General features: G+C 42.0%; 1 protein-coding gene across 5 annotated transcripts in view; it reads right to left on the reverse strand.

Annotated features, from left to right (window-relative positions):
• Positions 1-25152, reverse strand: part of HECW1 (HECT, C2 and WW domain containing E3 ubiquitin protein ligase 1) — a 398524-nt gene that overhangs the window by 288057 nt on the left and 85315 nt on the right. For 2 of the 5 annotated variants that reach the window (XM_045008223.1, XM_045008224.1), the window contains exon 3: positions 6387-6444. The exons of the other annotated variants lie outside the window; for them this stretch is intronic. In XM_045008223.1, coding sequence (XP_044864158.1) covers positions 6387-6413 — 27 coding nt within the window. In that variant the 5' untranslated portion in view covers positions 6414-6444. The remainder of the gene's footprint in view (positions 1-6386; positions 6445-25152) is intronic. 5 annotated transcript variants of the gene reach the window in all.

Raw genomic sequence — 25152 nt, forward strand, 5'->3', positions numbered from 1 at the left:
TAGTGCTTCGTGAAGACATTACCTATGCCAATGGGAGAGCGTCTCCTGTTGGCATAGTCAATCTGAGAGGTGGTAGCTACGTCGATGGGAGAAGCCCTCCCATCAACATAGGGCCGTCTGCACTGGGAGTTTGGCCAGTATAACTGTATTGCTCAGATGTTTAGTTTTTCCACACCCTTTTTGCGGCGTAGTTATACCAACATAAGTTTGTAGTGTAGACCAGAGCTCAGGGTTTCAACATTTTAATCTGAATTGGGACTATGGGCATAGCTGAGATGAGAGGTGTTGTTATGCCTGAAGCTGTTAATGACTGCTATGCCATCAACCAGTTCTTTGATCTACAATTACAGACCATTTTGCTCTGAAAGAAGTAAAATTTCTCTCTGTGTAATGAGCTTGCTGATTATAGAAATCTCTATTACCTTTTGAAACCTAAGACTGTAACTCATTGGCATGTCTATGTTTGCTTGCTTTAACCTTGTAAATCTCTCTCTAATTTCCCTTTTCTATTTACTAAATCTTCATACAGTCTACTATACAATCAGCTACAAGCATTGTCTTAGGTGTGAGACCTAAAGCACAATTGACCTGAGGTAAGTGATTGGTCCTTTGGGATTAGGAGTAACCTGAATATTACAGTGATTCTTGGTGTAAGGGGCCATCTATCACAGAGATATGCTCACCTGAATGGCAAGACAGACTGGAGTACCCGAGGGGATCCTCTGTGACTCCATGTTAAGGATGTTAAAGTGCCTGCAGAGTTTGCACTTGGTGCAGTTGATTGGTGAAATCTAAGTTCAGAACTCACAACCAACTTGGGGTTTGCGCCCTGGTTTGTAACAGTCTGCCCTGAGGTTGGTACTAATGCTTTTGTGTTACCGCTGCGAGCATCAAAACATGTCTTCTTAGTTTCTGCTAGTGTGGGACCCAGTGCCCCAATCTCCCTGTGCCTTACCAAATTTATGGTTGTTCCTTCTGCTATAGGGCTGTGGGACAATAAGCAAAGAACAGAGTATTATTTCTAGAAACAATTTAATTAAAAAAACAGGGTCTGACATAAACCAGAAAGGACATTTGTACCAAGAATTAATCTGTTTTTCTCTATTAAGATACAACTGTCATCTTAACTAATATTTTTGTTATACTAATTGGAGCATCTAGAAATTAGGAGAGCAAGGTCTTCAGTTCACAGGCCTGAAAAAAATCCTTCCTTTTCTCCCTGCCAGAGACAGTACTAGTCCACTGGGAGCCCTAAACAGGAATATTTTGTCTCCCCCCCACCCCCAACAATACTAAAACAGCCAAGTTCTTATAATAAAAAGTGAATGGTGGGGCGGGGGGAGCATCTTGAGCTTTTCAGAGGCCTAAGTAATTGCTTAAGCCTGGTCTACACTAGGCGTTTAAATCGGTTTTAGGAGCATAAAACCGATTTAACGCCACAACCGTCCACACTAGGAGGCACCTTATATCGATTTTAATGGCTCTTTAAACCGGTTTCTGTACTCCTCCCTAACGAGAGGAGTAGCGCTAGTATCGGTATTACCATATCGGATTAGGGTTAGTGTGGCCGCTGATCGATGGTATTGGCCTCCGGGCGGTATCCCACAGTGCATCACTGACCGCTCTGGACAGCAATCTGAACTCGGATGCAGTGGCCAGGTAGACAGGAAAAGCCCCGCGAACTTTTGAATATTTCCTGTTTGCCCAGCATGGAGCTCCGATCAGCACGTGTGGTGATGCAGTTAAAAATCAAAATAAAGAAAGAGCTCCCGCATGGACCATGTGGACGTGATCGCTGTAAGGGCAGGCAAATCTGTTCTATCAGCGCTCCGTTACAGAAGACGAAATTCAAAATCATTTTTTTAAAATCTCCAGACAGAGCTCCAAATGCTTCTAGGGTCAAACACCGTGTCCACGGTGGGTCAGGGCATAGCTCGGCAATTTTTGCCCCATCAGGCACTGGGATCTCAACCCGGAAGTTCCAAGGGGCGGGGGAGGCTGCGGGAACTATGGGATAGCTACGGAATAGCTACCCACAGTACAACGCTCCAGAAATCGACACTAGCCTCGAACCGTGGACGCACACCACCGATTTAATGTGTTTAGTGTGGCCGCACGCACTCGATTTTATAAAATCTGTTTTACAAAACCGGTTTATGCAAATTCGGAATAGTCCCATAGTGTAGACGTACCCTTAGTCTGCTTATGCCTAGCACTGGTTCTGCTCCCTGGTACTGCTTCCCACCCCTACTTAGAGCCACAACTGACTTTGCATGGACTGCTAGCTTATATCTATGGGCTCTGAAGAAAGGGTTAGTGGTTTCCGTTCTATTGGTACATGCCTACATCTCAAAGTGTTAAACACCAACTCACTTGCAGATAGACAAATTTTGATGGATCCTAGTTATTTTCCATCTCTGTCATCTATAATCCTATTATGTGACTGTGGACTCCAAACTTTAAATACACATACACCCATATAGAGAATAACTTTTTATACCTCTCTAGTTACTACATTATGAGAAAACACGAAAGACAGCAGCAGTACATACAATCCAGTTTTAATATAACAAAAGTTGCAAAATGTTTTTATACTGATACATAAGAATGCTTTAGGCTAGAAAATGCCTCTATTTGAGTCATGGCACATGCATCTGTGTATGTTGATGTGCTGCTTTGTAAGAGATTTAGCTTTGAACAATTGAGAGAATTTTATTGAAAAACTACATTGTAAAAGAATGCCTGAATTTATTTTGTACATTGCATCCTAAATATTCTGTAGGGAACAATCCTATACTGGCACAGGGTTGCATTAGAAATACAATTTTTTTCCAATCTCTAACTCCTATGATTAAAAGGATCATCTCTGCATGTGATGAACTCTCTATTTTTTAAACGAATACTTCTTTATCACAATACAATCACATAGCGTAGTGCTGCTTATGGATACAGTTGGTAGATGAGCACCATTGCATATCCTGTAAAGCTAGAGCAATGGCTGGTTTGATAAGATATGCACAGTATTGAGGCAAACCCTCTTATCTAACGGAGGATAAAGTTTAAAAATTCAGGATTCCCATTGAAAGGTTAGCCAGTGTTCTTTCCTTTAATTTGGATAAGATCTAAAAAAAAAAAAAGCTTAAAGGAAACTATAAATCATCTCATAGTTGTTTAAAGCACCTAGACCTCAAAAGAACTACAGATTATTTTATATGGAACCAAAAGGCTTATCTCAAAGTGAAATGCAAAGTTCCCCAACTGAGACGCCCTCATTTGTGTACAGTAATATCCTCTTGTAGATTTGTACATTCTTCTTTTTTGTGATGAGTTCCCGCCTTTTTGTATTGTTCCTTTGCATTAGGACATTGCCATTTGCATTGCAAATTGTGACACACATTATGTCACATGAAGTCATAATATCCATTATGTTGTTGTTATGTGGTGCAAATACAAAAGATATTTTTAGATTGTTCAATGTCCTCCAAGGGGATCAAAAACAGAGCATCAAAACTGGGATTATCCCACAGTAATGGCAATGGCAATTCTATTAATACCAGATAGTTCAGAGTTAAAATTTAAGTGCCCTCTTTGACAATCATAGTGTGTTGAGATGAAATATGCTTTTCTTTATACTTGATAAGAATGTTTGCTTTGATGTTGGCACTGTACAATTTAGGATGTCCTTAACTATTCATTTCCATGCTTTTAAGGGCTTGAGTTTTATAAATGATGTGATGGGAAAATACAGTATTGTCACTGAGTAAATTCAAATTTCAACTGTTTATTTTTTAGGGGTGGGTGTTAATGGAGGTTTTTTGGTTTTGTTTTATATATATGAAAAGACAAACACAACAGAGCATGACCCCTCTATCTACTCAAGTATTTTTTTCTGTTTTGGATATGTAGTGTAAGTAGTTTTAAGTGAGGGGAAGATATTGGGACATTGCTGCCTATAGCAGCAGTGTAGCTCAGTACCTACCACCTCTCTGTTTACACGGATTAATTATACATTGTTATGGTTTTTCCAGAGATATCCTTCCACTGACTGACAGTAAGGCACCATTACTGAAAAATGACAATTCCAGGGATAGAAGGGAAGAGTGGGCAGTGGCAGCTGTGAATTACTTTTAAATTTTCAGTGTAAGCTTGCTCTAATCTGTTACTTATACAGGGGGCATGAAGAACAGGTCCTCCTTCCATTGCAAAAATACAGTGAGAAGTGTCCCAGTCACAGGTCAGCAGTTGAAATTGTGCAAAATATTTATTTCACTTAATGGCATTTAAAAAAATTATTGGTGAAATGTCTAAAAAATACCAGGGCTTTCGATCTCTGACACCAACATCCATCACTACTTTGGAAGGTTGAGGCCCAAAGGAAATTTAAAAGATGCATCTCTGGAGGAGAGGAGGCACTGTATACTTAAATATAGTTATTTGCAGCTGCAGGCAACGCAGGAAGGTGCTGTAAACTGTAGTGATCATATTTAAATATTTATGGAATATGGAAAATCATATCTCCTCTGACTAATAGGATACAGCAACCCCTTCCCTTTAACCCTTCTGAGATGTGAACCTGACTATTTGCTACTTCCAGGTTGAATGACTGTAATAAGCGCTAGGAAGGGCTACCCTTGAAGATCACTCAGGAACTTTAGCTAGCATAGACTGTGACTCACTCTCCTTTTAAATGTAGCAAGTTGAAAAGATCACACAACACATGCATTCTGGGCTCTGCACAAGCTCCCAATTCCCTTCTTGTGCAATCTAAGCTGTTGGTTGTCAAGTATAACCCCCTGAAAGATGTATGACCACTGTGCCTCAAAGACTACCTCTACCACTTACCCCAGCATATCAGTTATGAGTTACTGGAATGCTCTTGCTATCTATCTGCAAGGTAGAACTCCTCAGGACAGGTGGCAGAGTTCTTGATGGTGAACCCTGAGCTCTAGGAGTCACTCCTTGGGTCTGCCAGAGCACAAGTTTGCAAAGATAGTAGGAGGCAGTTAAAGATGCAGTTGTGCAATCTATTTCTCGGTTTTCAGGGTTACTTTCTGGGAAAGGCTGTATTATAACCAATGGATAAGAGTTGATAACCCTGCAGATAGGTCTTTCTTGTGCTCAAGTGATGTTTCTTGTTTTTAAATTCTTATAAATGTACCCACATATAAAACTCTATTACTGGCTTACAATAATTACACATTACTCTTGTATCTTTTAGTTATTAAAGAATCTCCATCTGATTCTCTCCATTTGAAAAAAATATATCCATTTATTTTAACTCCTAAAACTAATTGCATCTTTCTTTCCACTTTGTCAGTATTACAAATGCTGTAGAAGCACAGTCAGAATGCCATTATATTTATAACTACAGGGAATTCAAATCATGAGTACTGTACAATATTTACATAAAGATACCAGTCATCATGATGGCTGTTTATATGTCCTCAGCAATTAGAGCTTTGTCTAATTTGCACACAGAAAAAGCAACAGATATCCCCCTAGCAAGATAATTAATGTCTAAGGCCTTTATTGACTACCATAAATTGCAAAATTCAATGCACAGAGAACAGGTCCCCATAAAACTGGAAGCACATAATGACCTGGTTACATATAAGGCAATATTTTGTATTTTCCAGGAATTCAAGTTATTCTGTGGATTCAACAGCAAAGAAAAATGTAAAGGTAAGTTAACTGAAGACTGCGCTTATTTCAGTGATGGAAATAATACTAGCAAGGTACTCACACAAATTCTGGCTCTTTTTATGAACGTACAGCACTTTAGAAAATCCAAGCTCTTCAGAAAGGTGTATAATACAATAACCGTATGTTACTGCATGCCCAGCATCTCTCAGATTCAACTACTACACAGCTAATGTCAGTCATATACTTCTGAGTTTCACATCATGTATATACTGTGATGACTGATATTTGTGTTTTGATTACTTTGAATCAATTCAAGATTAAAATCTGTGAATTTCAGAAAATGCCCCATGACTGTGGGTGACTGATGCATTCTGTGTTTTGTTTAAGTATGAAGGTGAGCAACTGCAATGTTACAGTTGCTTGCTGCTCCCAGGACTTCCTTGTGATCATTTTGTAAAGGTTACCATGACGTGGTTGAATAAAATAAATATACTTGTGCAGGGCTTGTTAAAAAAAATTTTGCATGGGAACTTAACATGTAAAGAAGATTACTTCAAATGTAGCATTGTCAGGGTTAGCTGTAAAAGGATCTCAAATTGCCTAAGCTTAATTTGTTTGATATTTAAATGTATACCGGGGGCAGCTGCAACTAGCTCTGAGCTATAGCACATTCCATTATGAATGGTAGTGAATTTATAATGGAATGGTATGGATGGTTTTTATAATCAGAAAAACACACTGACCTTAACACTACACAGGTGGAGCAGCATAATGACCCGGCAATTGTAAGCGCATCAATTCCTGGGGAAAAGTTCAATGAGATTAACTCAGCATGTATCCCAAAACCAACATAAATGACAGAAAATACAGAACATTGTGTTTTCTACCAAAATATATCATGCATATGCCAACATTTCATTTATTTACTTAAATTTTTGATACTGAGTAATTCATATGTTAACTGCACATTCTTTTCTACTGAGGGATATTATTATGACACAGCAGACTTGGATGCTACAACAGTGAATTATGCTTTTAAAAATTATTGAAATTAGGTATAATAAACTTTTCAGACTATTGATGATTAAGCATCAGATTTCATTTAGCCCAAAAGGGAAATGAAACAAAACATCCAGCTAAGATATGACAAACACAGACTAGTACTGGCTCTTTAGGCATCATCATAAGAAATTGGTCAGATTGAAAGAGTTTTGATAGACAACAGTCAACCAGATTTCCATTTAAACCACCAATGTATTTGTAGTGGTGGTGCCAGGTGAGTTTCCATTGCAAACTAAAATAATTTCAGTGCCCTGTACTCGCATTGACCTAGTATTAAACACAATTCAAAGGTACAAAAATCACAGCTGAGTTCTTTGTCAATATCGGGGTAGAGAATGATGACAAGGAACCTCTGCTCTTCCTATAAACCATAAGCAGCTATTCACTTGAATCTTAGGAAAACTTCAGAGAGAAATAATCATGAAATACTAAACTGTAAAGCCTTAGTCATACCATGGGTGAAATCCAGCTGTCATTACTCAGGCAAAATTCTTAAGGATTGCAGAATATCTCCCAATAAAATAAATATAACTTTCAAGAACCCACAGCACAAGAAAATTAGTAACATTTTAATTCAACCTATATTTAATACTTAGTAATGGCCATTACATTTCATTTTGCAACTTTAATCAAGCCCCTCTGTTTCTCTTGCTTTTTATAGCTTCTTCATTTTATTACCATAGAAGCATATAGACATCTAGAAACATCCTCACACAAAAAGATAATAATCTCCCATAACTCTTTAATCTGTGCATCTCTTGAGTCTGTCACCCTGCAAACTAAAATTCATACTTATCCCTACTTTTCCTCAGGGTGCTCAAGAATGACTCAGAAAGCTTGCCTAGGCAGAATAAAATTTCATAACAGCATGAACAAAAGAGCCTCGGCACACCAAATGTACCACCATAAAAATGTTAATTCAACAAATCACAAAAAAGAACAAGAGAAGGAAAACAGATGGAAAAAATAAGAATTCAGCAGGAAAACTACAGTCTGTAGACATCCTTAATTATAAAATAATTTCATTTGATTACATTCCACTTTTATTAAAAAAAACTATCTGCAAAATATATAAAAGACATCAAATAGAACAGATAAAATAAAAAGAACAGATATTGCCCTGTCTTCTGCCTACCCTTCTCAAATGTCTTTCATTTTGAGGGATGTAACTCAATTTAGTCCGAAAGTTACATACATTCCATACAAATTTCGTGTCCTCTCTTTTATTGAGGAAAATTATTTATAAAGGAAATAGAGTACTCTTAATTTAGAGAGAGATGTATTTACCACCCCAAAGGAGTTAATCCCACAGTATTTAAATTTCCTGGATGCATAATTTTTTGTGGCCCTCATTTTGGGTCTTTGTCACACACTGCATCCCACATTTGGGCTCTGGCATTCTGAGAGGTATGTTTCTACCGTGCTTGTGTGGTTCATCCCTTTTCCCCACCTTGTCTTTCTTTCTAGTTTGGAAACTTTTCAGGGCTAGGACAGTGTTTTCTTATGTGCCTGTACAACATCTCACACATTTGGGGGCACAACTCTAATATAAACTATTAAAGCTAATATTAATACAGGGCTAGATTGTGACATTACAATCCTGTCCATAGGAAGTGTGGTGCATTGGTGTGCTGGTCCCTGCGGCAGCCTGGGAAGGAGATATCCACACTGCTCTGGGGAAGGAGAAAATTACATTAGGTCTATTCTTAGCACAGTGTACACTCCCTGAAATGCCAGCGTAGCTTCACCGCCAGGAACATTGGAGGGGGGAGAATCATGACTCTGCTCCCTCCTTGCCCCCTCCTACCTACCTGTGTGAGGAGGGTTGTAGCCTCTCTGTGGAACTTGCTACCCCTCTAGCACGGAAAGCACTGGTGCAAGACAGTAAAGGGGAGGAGTGGGCTATGCCCTTTACTAACTTCTAATGGCATGTAGCATGAGCCACAGCCTGGCCTATAAATGATGTACACCTGATATAGGACCAGTCCTGCAAAATGCTGCATGTGGATTAAGTTAATGGGAGCTGAGTGTACATAGCACTGTGTAGGATTGGGCCCCTAGTGTTGACTGGAGGAGCTGGGTGACAACAGCATTTTCTACACACAGAAAACCACTGAATTTCTGTTGTCTATGGTGAAGGTTAAAAAGAAAGCAAGCACTGATCTCCTATATCAATCAGATTTTGACATATCTTATAAGAAACAGAAAGAATGCATATTCACTATCCACACTCCTCCTATGTGAGTTTTACTGGCTATATTTCTAGCTGGAAATAGACATTAGATTGCTCTAACCTAAGTCAGAGCCAAGGCGGGGATGAAGCTGGACAAAGAATCCAGGATGTATAACCCATTCCCTGACACCCCATCTCCCTACTGTGCTGTGCAGATCTTGGCTGCATCAGATAATCTGACCGTGAGGTCTTAAAATTAATCAGCTATCTTCCTCCACCCCTCAAAATGTCTCTGAGTCAAGTGCTTACGTGTCTCTAATGCTGAAAGGGGAAGAAGCCTTTACAAGAGAAAACTGATATATGTTACTGCCAACACTACATGTTGCGTGCAAGCTACCGCAACTGGTATGCCATGGTATGCATCTCTTTGTTCTTGATGAGATATGATAAGTTCTCATGTCCAAAATGTTTAACCTGTCCAATTTTGGATGGAAAGAAAATCTCTTAGTTATTTTTGGTATTACTAAGACCCCTGTCTCCAAAGCCCCATTAGATGGTGTGTGGCGGTGTTGCATTCCAGTGGCCCAACTTGTTCTGGATCCTGTATGCGTATGTAAAGGTTTACAGGCTCATTTGCTCTTCAAGAGAGAAGGCATGGATCTACCCATCCTCAGGCTTTAGCAGTGCTATAGCAGCAGCATGTTGGGGGAAAATGGTGTCCTAGATATCTAGACCTACACAGGGATGAATTTAAATCTAAATGAGCCTGGATCCACCAACAATTTGAGTTTTCCAAGACAGATTCTTCCTCCCACCCCAAATTCCCCAACACAGTCTCCCTCCAAGCTCTCCTAGAGTGATTGTTGTATTCTTCCCATTACTGAGCCCATGATTCCTGCCAAGCGAGGTAGTGCCACCCACTGCACTGCTCTGCCTCTAACACACCAGTGCCTCTGAATCCCTTCTGACTGTGGGGTCAGGACTGGAAGGATCCTGCCTTAGTTACACTCTTAGCTCATTCAAGATTGAAGCTAGATGTCCTCTTTTCACTGGCTTTCTGGTCAGCTCGGAGAAGTGGAGGCAGGTCGTTTAATATCAGTCGTTTTAATAACATAAAATGGTGACAAGGGGATATCAATGAGAGTATATTTTCACAAAATGAAAATGGTCAGAAATCTAGAAATATAGGCATAACCCCCCATGGGGTTTACCTTGGCTTCCATGGTGTCTCCGTGCCAGTCACTTGGGCAGAGACACTGAGGGTTGCCAAGGAAACCCCGGGAAGTGGAACACTGTCCCAGGAAGTAGCATGCCCAAGGGCAGGCTCGGCATCTTGGTTGCCTCATAAAAAAAAGGAAGAGAGGGAAGATGCTAGTTCGAGCAGAAGAGGCCTCTGCCAGCTCAGAGGAGTTAATGCAGCATGTGCCTGGATGGCCACCAGCACTCCTGCTCTATGGAGGAAGCAGAGAGAGAGAAGGATTAAAGTGAGGAAGATTGGCAGGTTAAGCCTGGAGAAACTGAGCTACCCAAACCAATGAGGAAGGTTCTCGGGATAGGCTGCTGGGAGAGTTGATGAAGAGAGAAGAGCCATGTTGGAAGAAGAGACAGGAGTCCTCCACTGAAGGGAGGACATGCTTTTTGGTGAGGTTCGGAGTCCCAGGTCTGAATTACAGGGTCATTCCTGAAAATTGGCCTCTGAGGACTTGGCAGCAGTATCCCTAAGTTTGTTCCAGTCCCTGTTCATGGTAGCTCTCACTTTACAGGTTTCAGCTGGGAAAGCTCCCAACCAATTTAGGAATAGATTAGTCCTCGGTAGCTAAAACAGTTATCACAGGGCAAGAAATATTCCTGTTGTTAGATCAGGGTGTTCCTGCTTGTTTTGACCTACAGTTAGGTCTTATCGAATAAGAAGTAAGGATTTAGGATTTTTAGAATTACGTTTATATTGTCTGTGCCTGTTCCCTGAGTTCCCTCGAAGGCCGAAGCAGTATGATTTTGGTAGTGAAAAATTCTACATGATGAGCATAAGATAGCATGGACCTCACCCAAGACTATCAGACCCCTCTTACAGCTGCTAAGGGAATCAGGCTTAGACTAGAGGATCATCCACGTCATGGGTTTGTGAGTGCATCAACCCTTAGTTTGGTAGTCAGGGACATTGTTTGGAAGACACTTATGAACTGACTATGTCCTAAAGTAGTGGGATAATTTGCTGTCTGCTACTACTGAATACACAGCTCTCACCAGCCAGCCAGCCAGCCAGGGCCCCAACGTAGTACACATTCCAACAGGCTATTACAGTCTTATTCCCCTCTGATGTAAGTCGGAGGTTGGGCACCAGAGACTCTAAGAGTATTTGTTTGCATCGTTAATTAATATTTATCATTTGTTTGATACAATTACATTGTCTGATTTACTGTATGTCCCCATGTTATTCCCTGGAAGCCTATCAGCCCCGTGGCTGGGTCAGGGTTAGAGGGTAGTTAGAATGTTTTCCTTTCAAGCAGCACCACTCGTACTTTTGCCAGGAAGGAGTGTGGGAAGTGGAGGTATCACCAAGTACTTGTGTATCGGAATAATACAAAGAAAACACTCAGCTGAGGCTGGAGGCAGGACCCAGAAGAACCCAGGTCTGTCCATCAAACCCATAAGAAGAGTGTCACCAGAGAAGGTAACTGGGTAGAATAGGGGCGTTACACAGGGAAAGATTTTTTATTTACCGTAATACACCTTTAAACTGCTCTGGCAATATTGAAAGACCTTAATGTGGGTATCACTGTAATTCAGAGTGATGCAACCAGGCCTTCTCATAAACGACAATCAGACCTATTTTTGTCACTGCCAAGAATCTGCTTCGTCCTGAACTATCAGAAGATTCACCGTACACTTATAAATAGTGGTATGTCTCAGAGCATCATAAATATCTTTCTAAACATTAATAAAGGAAGCCTTATTGCAAACTGCAACTAGATACATATTACTATCCCCATTTTACAAACTAAGAAACAGAGGTTAGTGGACCTGCAGTTTCAAAAGTGTCCACAAAATCTGGGTGTTCAACTTATACTTGGGACCTGATTTGCAGAGATGTCGTGCACCTGAAGTTATGAATGACTTCAGCTGACACCATGGTTTCAGTGTGTAGGTCTTTAGATTGTAAATTCTGTTTGGGCTGCAACCATATCTTTGTCTGTGTTTGTATAACAACATACACACTGACAGTTCTCAATAAAAACTAAAATAATAGTAATATGAATTATTGATGATGTGATGATGTTCGTCCATTGTTGTCGATGAAGGCCTCAACAACTCATTCATTCGATGACTGGGCTCTGTGCGTCCGAAGATGACTGATTAGTACGATTCGGGCGTGGAACATCCTGTCACACGGTGGGCAGACATGTGATGGCACTGTCGATGATGTGCAGGCAGCTCTGGACTTGCGCAGCTCACGCTTTCTTTCAGCCTCAGCAGTACGCCTTGCCTCAGAGGTATTACTGCCTGTGTGAATGAGGTTGCGCCATGCTGGACGGTTCAGTGCGAGGGTTTCCCATGTGGCGGTGTTGATCTCGAGGGACTTCAGAGAGGTCTTCAGTGTGTCCTTGAACCGCTTTTTTTGTCCTCCATGGGAGCGCTTTCCCTGGGTAAGTTCTCTGTAGAAGAGCTGTTTAGGAATGCGCTCGTCTGACATTCTCACAACATGTCCGGCCCATCTGGTCTGGGCTCTCATCAGCAGTGTGTGAACTGATGGCAGACTGGCTCTGGTAAGGACTTCAGTATCGGGCACTTTGTTCTGCCATCTGATTTTTAGAAGCTTTCGCAGACAGGAAATGTGGAAGTGATTGAGCCTTCATGCATGACTCCGATAGACAGTCCACGTCTCGCAGGCGTACAGCAGAGTTGGAAGCACCACTGCTCGGTCGACCTTCAGCTTCGTTGGTAAGCTGATCCCTCGACGTTCCCAGATGTTGGAGTGCAATCGGCCAAATGCAGAGTTGGCTTTAGCAATTCTGCAGTTTACTTCATCATCGATTGACACTGCTCGGGAAAGGGTACTGCCCAGGTACGTGAAGTGGTCCACTGCCTGAAGTCTCTGTCCATTTACAGTGATGGACGGTTCTGAGTATGGAGCGTGGGGAGCTGGCTGGTGCATGACCTCAGTCTTCTTGATGTTAATGGTGAGACCGAAGTAGTTGCATGCAGATGAAAACTCGTCCATACTGGCTTGCATTTCTGGCTCTGTACTAGCATTCAGAGGACAATCATCGGCAAAGAGAAAGTCTCGAAATACAGTTTCCTTCACCTTGGTGATGGCACGCAGTTGCCTCAGATTGAATAGTTTCCTGTCAGTTCTGTACTTCAGGCCTACTCCTTCAGTGCAGTGTTGAAAGGCATCAGTCAGAGTGGCAGAGAATATCATGCTGAACAAAGTGGGTGCTAAAACACACCCTTGCTTGACGCCGTTGGTGACTGGGAAGGCCTCAGATGTTTCACCGTCATCCAGGACACGAGCCATCATACCGTGATGAAATTGACGTACCATTCATATGAATCTGTCTGGACAGCCGAATTTCGACATGATCCTCCACAGGCCCTGGCGACTGACAGAGTCGAACGCTTTCGTGAGGTCCACAAAAGTTGTGTAGAGTTCATGATTCTGCTCTTGACATTTCTCCTGTAGCTGACGCGCAGCGAAGATCATGTCAATAGTCCCATGTCCCTTGTGGAAGCCGCACTGTGATTCTGGCAGTAAGCCCTGCTCCAGGTGAGTGATCAATCGGTTCAACAGAACCCGTGCAAGAACTTTCCCCGCTGTAGAGAGCAGCGAGATTCCACGGTGATTGTCCCATACCTGGCAATTGCCCTTCCTCTTATAGAGGTGCACGATGGACACGTCTCTAAATTCCTGTGGAATGGATCCCTGCTTCCAGAAGGACTGAAACAGCTCAGTGAGTTTCCATAGCAGCACGGGTCCACCGACTTTGTACACCTCTACTGGTATGGCATCTGACCCTGGGGCTTTGCCACTTGACAGCTGGTTGATGGCTTTCTTCACTTCGTCCTCTTCTGGTGAAGCATCCATGGAGTCATTGACAGCAACCTGGGGCATCTTGTCAATGGCCTCATCATTGATGACTGAGGGGCAGTTGAGAACTGCTTCAAAATGTTCAGCCCATCTCTGGAGAGTCTGCGTCTTCTCTGTAAGGAGCACAGTGCCATCAGAGTTCAGGAGGGGAAAGCTCCCAGAAGACTGTGGACCATAGAGTGTGTTGAGGGCTTCATAGAAATGCTTATAGTCGTTCCTGTCCGCATACGCCTGCATTTCATCTGCTTTGGTGCTCAGCCACAAGTCCCGCATTTTGTGCAGTCATTTCTATACTGTTCTGCGAGCGTTGATAAAGGCGGTCTTCTTTGCCGCTGAGGATGGGTCGTTCTGATATGCACGATGCAGGCGGTGCTTCTCAGCAAGTAAGGCCTGGATTTCTGCATAATTTTCGTCAAAGCAGTCTTGCCACCTGCGTGTGGAGGGCCCCAATATCTTCGATGCAGCTGTATGGACAGTGTTGCAGAATCGCTCCCAGTCTTTCTCAGTGTCATCTCAATACGAAGATCAGCAAGCTCATTCTCTAGGTCTTCCACTAGATTTTCAGTGATGCGGCTGTTCTTCAGCTTCAACACGTTGATCCTTTTGAGAGCCTTACAGCCTTGTGGTCATCTCTTTGGCATGATACGGAGCTTCATTTTGAATACTATGAGCCTGTGATCCATCCAACAGACAGCGCCGCACATAGCTTTTGTAACCCTGACATCTTGTCTGTCCCTTCTCCTGATGATGACATAGTCGATCAGATGCCAGTGCTTGGAACGGAGTCCTGCTGTTATGGGTAGGGAGGTGGAAGACCGTATTAGTGATCAGAAGGTCATGTGCTGCACAAGTTTTCAGCAGTAACAGGCCATTGCTGTTATACTTTCCCACTCCATTTTTCCCGATGACTCCTTCCCAGGCTGCGGCATCGCATCCGACTCTTGCGTTAAAATCGCCAAGCAGGATCAGCTTGTCTGTGCAGTGCACTGATGATAGCAGAGCATCTAGTTCTTCATAGAATTTATCCTTCACATCCTCTGGGTTGGTCATTATGGGAACGTATGCGCTGATCAAAGTAGCTTGTTTTCCTTTTTGAAGCAGAAGCTGCATTGTCATGAGTCGGTCATAAATTATTATATATGTAAGAAAAGGCTTAATTGGAGTTGCTGTGAGAATCTACACTCTTGTTTATTTTTTATTTGCATGTTTTTGTTTTGTATTTCATGTATGAATTTAGTGTTGGGGAAAGGAGCCAGAGTGAAAGCCGGGAAAACAAAAGTCCTATGCTTAGCCACAGAACAATTACAAGAATGACAGCACAAGCTTCCCCACACTGCTCTACTAGTGTGTTTCAGTGCTGACCTGGACAGAGACCCCAGACCACATTTAGCTTGATAGGGTAGCTAAGTGTACAGGTACCAGGTCTTCACCTGATATAAATTATCATAGAGCCATTGATTTAAATGGAGCAATCACAGTTTACACCAGCTAAAGATTTGGCCTCAAGTCTTTGGTCCCTCTTCCAAAAAGGCTGACGATGAGTGCCAGTTGTGATTTTTCTTGTAACGTAGACATTCGACTACCAGAAAAGGGACAACTGAGACAAAAACTTTTTAATACAGGCCACCAATTGCTCCTGAAATAGGCGGGATCTGAATTGTGACCTACGTCTGCCAGCCTAGACCCATTTTGGGCACTAAGGGGTAATCCATCAGTGAGAACAATTTCATTGTCACCCCATGTTAGGCATGTCAGGTAGTCATCATCATGGTGGATGCAGATGCTAGAAATGGTGCAGTTTTTCTATATCATGTAATGTTTAGCCATTACCGGGCATTCAAGCCAAAAAAATCATAAAATCACAAAAAGGGCCATAAACTTGGTCAATTTAATTTTGACCAACATTGGCAGAAATCTACTAAATACAATTGATAATGCAACTGTATACTCCAAAAAAGTACTGTTTAGGGAAGTTTGGGACATACTTAGCCCCAGGTGATATATTTTATGCATTTTCCCATTCTCTTTTGCCATCAGTTATAGCAAAAGCCTGTAGTCACACAACAGTATGAGCTTGTTTGTACCACATAATACATCAAAATATTTGTCAATATTTGTAGAATGGACTGATTTGAGAAAAGTTTTTCTGAGTGCTATTTTTATGAAGTTAAGCAGATAAGATGACCCTGCCTCCTAATTATCGTTTTCTGTGTTTAAAATGCTCTGGCAGACTTCATGAACAGCACCCAATCATTCCAGCAGCTCATGGACACTTATGTTACCAAGGAAAAACACCGTTCAGATACATTTCTGTTCTGGGAAAACTACTAATGGATTACATAGCAGCAAAAAAGAGATGATGACAAGTCCATGGAGCTTGATGGGTTTGCAGAGATGATTCCATTTGACTTTCAGTGTGGTCATGTGAATTATGCTAAATGGGGTTGTGTGAATATAGACTTCTGGAGGCGGTTAGAAAAATGTCATTGCTGACTTATGCTGAGCACATATCTGGAGGTCATCACTAGTGTGTAGATGCTGGAAGTAGTGCAATTCTTCTATATCTCATAATCAATGCATAAATGTTATTGGGTGTTATGATGGGACTTAACTCCCATCACCTACAAGGCTAGTGAAAGCTCAATCAATCATGCTTTGCACCTGGGGAGGTAATTAACTAACTGGCTCCTGGCTGCGGGTGTGGTGTGATGTGGGGGAGAGTTAATCTGGCAGGTAGACTATAAAGGATCAAAAGTAAATTGATACCTGTTAGCAAATTGAATATTTACCAAAAACAAATAATGGAGTCTAAGACAGAACAAGCTGTATACATTAAGCAAAAGAATGCTAGTTAAACTGTTACGTCCATCTCCCCCAAAATAGAATTGATGTCTGCATCACTCATCTTGAAGTCCCATAAAAGCTGGATATTGTATTTGCAACTTTAATTTCAGAGTGTCTGGGCAAGCAACTCTTTGTCAGAGCAGCAACTGCAAACGAGGGCAGTGAAAATAAGACTTGGACTAATAAGGGGTATGACAGTGATATAGTAAACTACTATGTTATCTTGTATTAGAGCAGAATGTTAAAGCTATTAGACTTCAAACAGGAAAAGGTACAAGATGGACAACTTTATTTAGCGCTGCCTAAACGCCATTACTTCTCTGACTGCAACGAGCCACTAAAGCAGGAAGCTTGTGCTTGCAAAGCAGTCTGCTTCAGGTATAATAAATTATTGCTTCATTTCTCTGGAGCTGGCAATCTCCTCAACTTATCTGATGAACTGTGACACAAGAACACCCAAGTATCTATTAGCAGCACAAAGACCATGCTACACCCCTTGCTCAGCGCTATGATTGGTATCTGCAGCCTACAAGTTTACATTTATTGTTTACAAAAAAAAAGAGAGCGAGAGAGAGAAATTGAGAGAAAAGCTTCCAATCAGTACAGATAAAATGCAAGAAAGCTCCTGTCCAAATTTGCTGTAACTAAGGTTTTTTTCTCATCCTTAAAACACACAGAATGCTTCCTGTTTGTACAAAATCTCGCCCTTATGTTTCCAGTGCCCCATTGTCATGACACTTAACCACTTCACTGCTGCTGACTTTAGCAGACAGGACCTAACATTCTTACTATTTCAATGGAAACACTCTGTGCCCCACTTTGAGGAATAAAGCCTTTAACTGGTCATTCACATGCTAATTCTGAACAACAAATTTGTTTAAAAAATTAAGACTTTTAACTCTTAAATGCTATTTTGGACATCTAAGTTCAAAATCTGGACCTTCTATTTCAAAGGATTTTACAAGCTGTGGGTCAGAGTCTCTGCTCAAGGTTGTGACATGATAATTTTGTTCATTGGTTTCTGAAACTCATATGAACACATAGTCTAAGGTTTGCGGCACAGTAAACACTAGTAGTCGATATCACTTGTGTTGCTCCATTCACTTCTTCAAGACAGCTCGTGTATAGTTAATATTAAAGGATGATACAAAAATGAACAAATGCTTCCAAAAAAAGGAAGCCCTATGCTGGAAAAAATACCACACCAGGAATCTTAGCTGGCTGATTGTCTCCACTCTGTTCTGTATAAAAAAGCTCTCTGAGTTATTGTGCCCCACAGAACATCCTTAGTGGACGTGAAAGATTGACAACCCAGTGCCACCTCTGCCAGCTGTAAATAATAGAAAAATCTAGAGAAGCTGAAACTTTCTTTACTGTTTATGTGAAAGACAATTGTGCTATGGAAGTGGGATCTTTTAGCCAAATTCTGTCCTGATTTATAGCCCATGATAGCCTGCCTATCTATTCCTCACATCCAGCCCCCAGCTTACATTTTCGTGCTACAGGATTTCACAGTCAGCAATACAGGGGCTGAACTCACCCCTAAAGATTTGTATTTTTCTAAGATGCTATGTAAATGTGTAGTATGATAAGTGATGTTTAATACAATAACAATAAGAATAAATAATGGTAACCTCTCTGCCTCACATTCCCAATCTACATAATGGAGAGAATGGCACAGACTTCTTTATTTTATAGGGATGTTGTTATATCTAGTCAGGAATTTTCTACCAAAATGATTTTTCAGTGGAAAATGCAGTTTCTACCAAGTCAAAATTTGCCAAGTAAAAATTTCAATTTTGCCAATTTTCTTTTATTTTCGATGGGGAAAATTAAAACTTTTTGTTGTTGTTGTTTTTTGACCGAAATTGAAAACTTTCAGTGTGTTGAATTGAACAAAAATTTTCATTTTGAGTCAGTTTGACATTAAACTGCATCTGCTGATTTTCATTTAGCTCTAGGTGTAATGAGGATTAAACTTTAAATAGTGCTTTGAGGCTCTAAAGCACTATATAAATTCTAAGTACTATTAATATATTCAAATGATCAAATCAATTGGTAATAAATACAATTAGTCAAGCTAGGATGAACTTTTTATGTGAAGTTTTATCCCACAGAAAAATTCTGTCACTGATGTACGACTCCCTGACCCACTTCTAAAAATAGGCTGTACAATAAGAGCCAATACAAGTTCTTAGTACTGAGAATTAGAGATTTCCCCAAAGTGCATTACATTCACTTGAAGTCCTATATTTCAAGGCCTTCTTCAAGGAAAATATTTACACTATTTAGGGGGTTTCTTTTGATGGAACAACAGAGAGTCCTGTGGCACCTTATAAGCTTTCGTGGGTGAATACCCACTTTGTCAGACGCATGTAATGGAAATTTCCAGAGGCAGGTATAAATATGCAGGCAAGAATCAGTCTGGAGATAATGAAGTTAGTTCAGTCAGGGAGGCAGGGGCAGCTCTAGGAATTGTGCCACCCCAAGCAGGGCGGCACGCCGCGGGGGGCGCTATGGCGATCGCCGGTCCCGCCGCTCGGTGGACCTCCTGCAGACATGCCTGCGGAGGGTCCGCTGGTCCCGTGGCTCCGGTGGACCTCCCGCAGGCGTGCCTGAGGGAGGTCCACCAGAGCTGCCTGCCGCCCTCCCGCGGCACGCCGCCCCAAGCATGCGCTTGGCGCGCTGGGGTCTGGAGCCGGCCCTGCAGGGAGGGTGAGGTCCTCTGCTAGCAGTTGAGGTGTGAACACCAAGACAGGAGAAACTGCTTTTGTAGTTGGCCAGACATTCAGAGTCTTTGTTTAATCCTGATCTGATGGTGTCAAATTTGCAAATGAACTGAAGCGCAGCAGTTTCTCTTGATGGAACATGCATTTAAATAACCTTACCTGATTAATCCATCTATTAGCAGTTAAAGTTCATGTGCTATGTCTTGGACAGCAGACACAACAAAGTAAGTAGCCCCATGACACAGAAGTAGCTTATGGCTTCAAGTTCTTTCTAAAAGGATAGACTTGCCGATGGATACATGGACTGTTTCAATATCATAAGGACTGACATGAACTTTTGCTCATATTTTGAACAAAATGCTTAATACTGAGAGAAGTTTGGCAAATGTCACCTTCACCAATTTTCTTAAGCATGTGTGTAAGCATTTGTAGGATTGGGACTGTCCCCCTGCCCCCACTGTTACAGTAATAGGGTAAAAATAGCATTTTTCTCTGAAGTGGATTAGTGTCCATTTGGAGTGAATAGACTTGTGTCCTCCTGAAGTGCAGTAAGATGGTGGGTCAATCTAGATTTACAGCAGAGGAAGGGGAGAAGTTTATGGTTTAAAAAAAATTATTGTCCTGTTCTATAATCCTAAACACAAGATGTGATCATTACTGAAGATTAGAAAGCACTGGAACTATTTATTTAACAACCCACCCACCCAAACTGAGGACAGCTGGATAAACTACAGTAAGTTTCTGCACTCTAGAAATACCATGGAGAGGTTAGATAAAATGGATCAGACAGACAGACAGAATGGGACCCAGATCCAAACTATCCTGATTTGGGATTTGCTAATATCAGCTAATGAGGCTTTGCAACTCCAAGACCATCTTTATTTTTGCCCATATCTAGTACTTACTTAATTGTTATAGAAAATTAATTTAGTATCAAGAGAGTTTTAATTTCTCTGGTTGTGAATGCCAAAATACATTGACTTCGGCTTTCATGAACACTTCAGAAAGTAGAACAAAATAGGATGGGATTAACTGATCAATCAATTAGTGTCTTTTAAAAAAAGCATAGGAGTCTGAGCTAGATGATTCTGTGATGGAATTCAGCATTATAAAGAAAAACAAGGGTGGTCTGGGGGCTTATGAAAGTGCTTGAAAAAATCAGATCATGAAGGTTATACATGGGATACCATGGCCAAACCTGTTCTGTGGATAAATAAAGAACTTCACTTTCCAGGCTTGTCAACCCAGCAATTCCCCTGAATGGTAGTTTCCCACAAAAAGACCATTTAATTTTTTTAAAGGGAGGGGGGCTGATTCAGACAGGTACAGAAGACCTCTGGTTCTTAATGTTCCCAGGAACCAGCTAAGTTACTAGTGTGACATTTTCTATTGATGCTTTAGTACCACATGGTGCAGAGTACAAACTGCTTTCTTCTGACTAATTGGTGGTGGTAATAAGTTGGGCCTCTAGTGCAGGGGTGGGCAAACCTTTTGGCCTGAGGGCTACATCGGGGAATAGAAATTGTATGGAGGGCCATGAATGCTTCACAAATTGGGGTTAGGGTGTGGGAGGGGGTGTAGGCTCGGGTGGGGCTGAAGATGAGAATTTTGGGGTGCAGGAAGGTGCTCCAGGCTGGGATCAAGGGGTTTAGAGAGTGGGAGGGGGATCAGGGCTGTGGCAGGGGGCTGGAGTGATGCGGCTCGGCCCTGACCCTACACCCCGGCCCCTGACCCAGTGCCCTGGCTGGAGCGGGACCGAGCCACATGGTACGGCCCCCAACACAGCGCCCCGGTCAGAGTGGGGTCGAGCTGCGTGGTGCAGCCCCCAACCCAGTGCGCCAGCCAGAGCGGGGTTGAGCTACTTGGTGCAGCTCAGGGGCCAGCTTAAAACGGCTCCCAGACCAAATCCCCCCCACGGGCTGTAGTTTGCCCACCCCTGCTGTAGGGGTATATCTACACTGCAATTAAATGCACAAGCTCGGACACCTACACTGCAGTTTTACAGCCCTGCAACCCAAGCCCTGGAGCCTGAGTCAGCTGACACAGGCAAGCCAACGGTATTTAATTGCAGTGTAGAAATTCCCCGAGGAGGAGTTAATAACTTGGACCTGCTGGGGAATCAGGCTTTTGTGTGTCTCTGGCTGGGGTATATCATGTTACCACATATATGAACATCCCAGTGAGAACCAAGGTGCATAAAATCAGCATTTTCATGCTAAATACCAATCTGAACATTATAGTTTGGGATCTGGATGTCCTATGAAGGCATCTCTGTTTGGCAATTGGGCTGTGCGGATATAGCAGAAGTGATTTTTCTAGTGGAGAAGGCTTTCAAAGAATTATAGCTTATTAAAAAGGGAAAAGAAAAATAATTAAAGTATTCAGATAAGCCTCAGCCACAAAAGAAAAGGCACATTTTCCCCTCCTCTCCCAGCTGCCCTGTTTCTCATAATTTCTTCAGAATATAAGAAGAAATCAAATTATCAATCCATGAGCTGTTCACTGAATCTTCTCTCTGTGGAAGATGGAAGCTGTCATCAGATTTTGGATCAGCACAGTATGACCAAGATCAGCATGACAGATTATTCCGAGGAGAATTTTCTAGTGCTGTGATTAAAAGGGTAGTGGAGGCATTTAGGGCTTTAAGAACAAGGTGTAAACAACAATCGAAAAGGAAGATTTATTTTCTCTAAGGTTAAAAAAGTGACAACCATTCCCCTTCATTCCTTCCTTTGTGGAAGGTTATTAAAGGCAGAATGGGGACATCCAAATGAGGGCAGAACACTAAGCAGACAGGAAATAACATTTTATAAAAGGCAACACAGTAAAGCTGATATTTCTATGCTTGAAGTAGATATGATCTGAGCATCCATATCAAAGGACATAGTCACTTTGTGATGAGGTTTATAGACCCCACACTAAGGTTAAAGGAACGGTGGGACAGTATTGGGTCAAGAAGGCCATGCTCTTCAGCAGTTGCCAGGCATTCTCCCTGTAGAAGACCATCTTAAAAGGCAGCTCTGGCAGGCAGACTAGGGGTGAGTGAAGGAGAGACTAGCTGCAAGAAGGCAGAAGCTGCTGAAGCAGAGCAATCTACAGGGGGAACACTGGGAGTGTGAGTAAGACTTGGCTGGCAGACCAAAGTCCTCCCCTTTTTCCTCCCTTCTTCCCGACTATGGGAGAACAACTGGACTTTGAGAGTGAGGTGGGAAGCTGCCCACCAACCTTGAGTGGGGCTCTAAATTATTGAGACTGTGCAAAGAGAAAGCTGGAGCTACACCCCAAACTGAAGCGAAAACAAGGAAGGTAGGAAGCAGCCCAGGGGAGGCTAACCTGGAGCAGCAGCTACAAGGGACTGGCCCATCCCTGGCCTCTCCCTGCTTGGGTCCTGTGCCAGGACTCGGTGGAGAGGGAGAGGGAGAGGTCCCTCTACCCTTCCCTCCTCCCACTGGTTGCCTGAGAGATCCTGGAGGCAGGATAGGGGGTGGGGGGCACGATAAACTAGGTGTTGGCTGCCAGGCCCCCCAGAGTGCCCGGAAGAGTTGCCCCAAGATTCAGAGAGACTGTTTGGCCATGGCCTGACCACTAGGCCTACTGGCCCCAGAGTGATGCCTGCTACACATCTGAGGAGACAATTATTTATTTTCAAGGAAATGTTCAGATCTAAAGATGGGGCTTCAGTGAGAAAATAGGAAGTAGCATTGGACACTCTTCAAATATAGCTATCCCCTATCTTCTTGCTTTGGCAGCATTTTGTAGATACAATGAACTGCAGTAAATATCTTTTTCTGTAGGTAAAATATTGAAATTCAATCTATGCAAGGTCACATTGGCTGTCTTTCTCTAGAGTATCTAAATGGCTTTGACTATGTAATCTGGAAGACACTGACTATATCAGTCACAGAAAATCAACTGATATTTGAAGTGAATTCTTTTCTCAGGCAAGCTGATCCAGCAGAACAGTTGTTTGGATAGACCCTGTAAATAATAATGTGTAGGACTGAAATACCAGCTCCCACTGATGTGAATTGGAATTGTGCCATTGACTTCAATAGGCCAGGATTTCACTCCTGACGACTAAACACTCCTTAATATTAGTCAAATCAGATAGAATTAGACAGCAGCTCATTTTAGAGGTAAAAAATAAATCACAGCCAAGTCTTATTCCTAAAAGCAGGACAGAGGTTAGAAGGAAATGTAACATCCTTGAGAGATAGATAGTTCTTTATCCATTCGATACAGAACTTTTTCTCATACAAGTGGGTCCTAGAGGTAATAAAAGAAGAATATTGAATCACAGGAGTGTGTATTTCACCTCATTTCCCATGCAGTCAATTTCACACAGGACAGAAAAACAAAGCAAGATCTAATAAGGCACAGAACACTTTCTGGAGATAGAGAAGTGGAGTCTCCTCCACAATTTATATATACACACTACATAGGATCACATTTTATTATTTGTGTAACCCTGAGGAGTTCAGGGAGAGTCTGAGCACTGTTGGCTCAGAAAAATCTAAACAAACATATAATGTAATTCAGGTTTCACAAAGAAACTCTAATCAATTCCCACCACAGGTTCTCCAGGGGACTGTTTAACATCACTAGATATATAGGAAACATACAATACTGCCATGTACCAATAAGATTATGTCACCAAAGATTCAGAAGATTTTCTTACAAATATGTGGCCCAATCCCTCAATCGTCACTATCCCTTGAATTACTGTTTCCAAGAGAGTTCACCAAGGTTCTGGTGTGGGTAGTGGCTCAGTTAAGGGGAGTATATTTATACCTCTTTATGGATGACATTCTGGTCAGAGCAGCTTGAAAAGAGAAATTTTATATCAGCCTAGAAACCATATCACTGTGGAGCAGAAATAAATATCACACAGGAAAAAATTTCCTTAAGAAAAGAAAGATTTCTAAAGATTGCAATTTGCAATACTGCCATTCTGCCTGCATGTTTTCAACTTCTAATAATTGTGGATCCTGGAGCAATTTCCCTCATGCTATTACACTGACATTTTCTCTCATTTGTTCTCCAAGTATTTCATTCTGCACACTGCATCCTCTCTCTCTCTCTCTCTCTCACACACACACCACTTTCTAGCAGCACCCCATATCCACAATGTTTGAGGGTCACCATATTTCATTCCACCAGGAAGGGACTTCAAAGACTGGTGATCTAGAGGCAATAATTTGAGAATGAATGAGAATTCTATCTGCATTCTGTATACTCAAGCTGGCTTATCCATTTGACCACTGTTAAAATTCCCTCCATCTCAGTTTCATGGCCAAAATTAAGTGTCTTAACTATTCATAAAGATCAATGGTAGTACTTAGGGCAAGATTGTGACTTGCAGGGCTGCAGCCTTCCTGGTGTTCTGTGGGATAGGGCAGCCCCCACAGAGATGCTACTCCCTTCTCCCATGTAGGTTGGCAGGCAGTGGCCAGATAGGAGTAGGCAATGGGCAGAGTCCCAGCACACCAGCTGAGCCAGCACAGAGGAAAAAATGTTCTGTTTCTGGAATAAGCCAGGAAGAGGAAACCAGAGGAGGAACTGTGACTGTTCAAATCAGTTTCTTTCTTAGACTGTTCCTGGGGTAGTGCATCTAA

This window comes from Mauremys mutica, chromosome 2 (genome assembly GCF_020497125.1).
Source record: "Mauremys mutica isolate MM-2020 ecotype Southern chromosome 2, ASM2049712v1, whole genome shotgun sequence".
Taxonomy (NCBI): Eukaryota; Metazoa; Chordata; order Testudines; family Geoemydidae; genus Mauremys; species Mauremys mutica.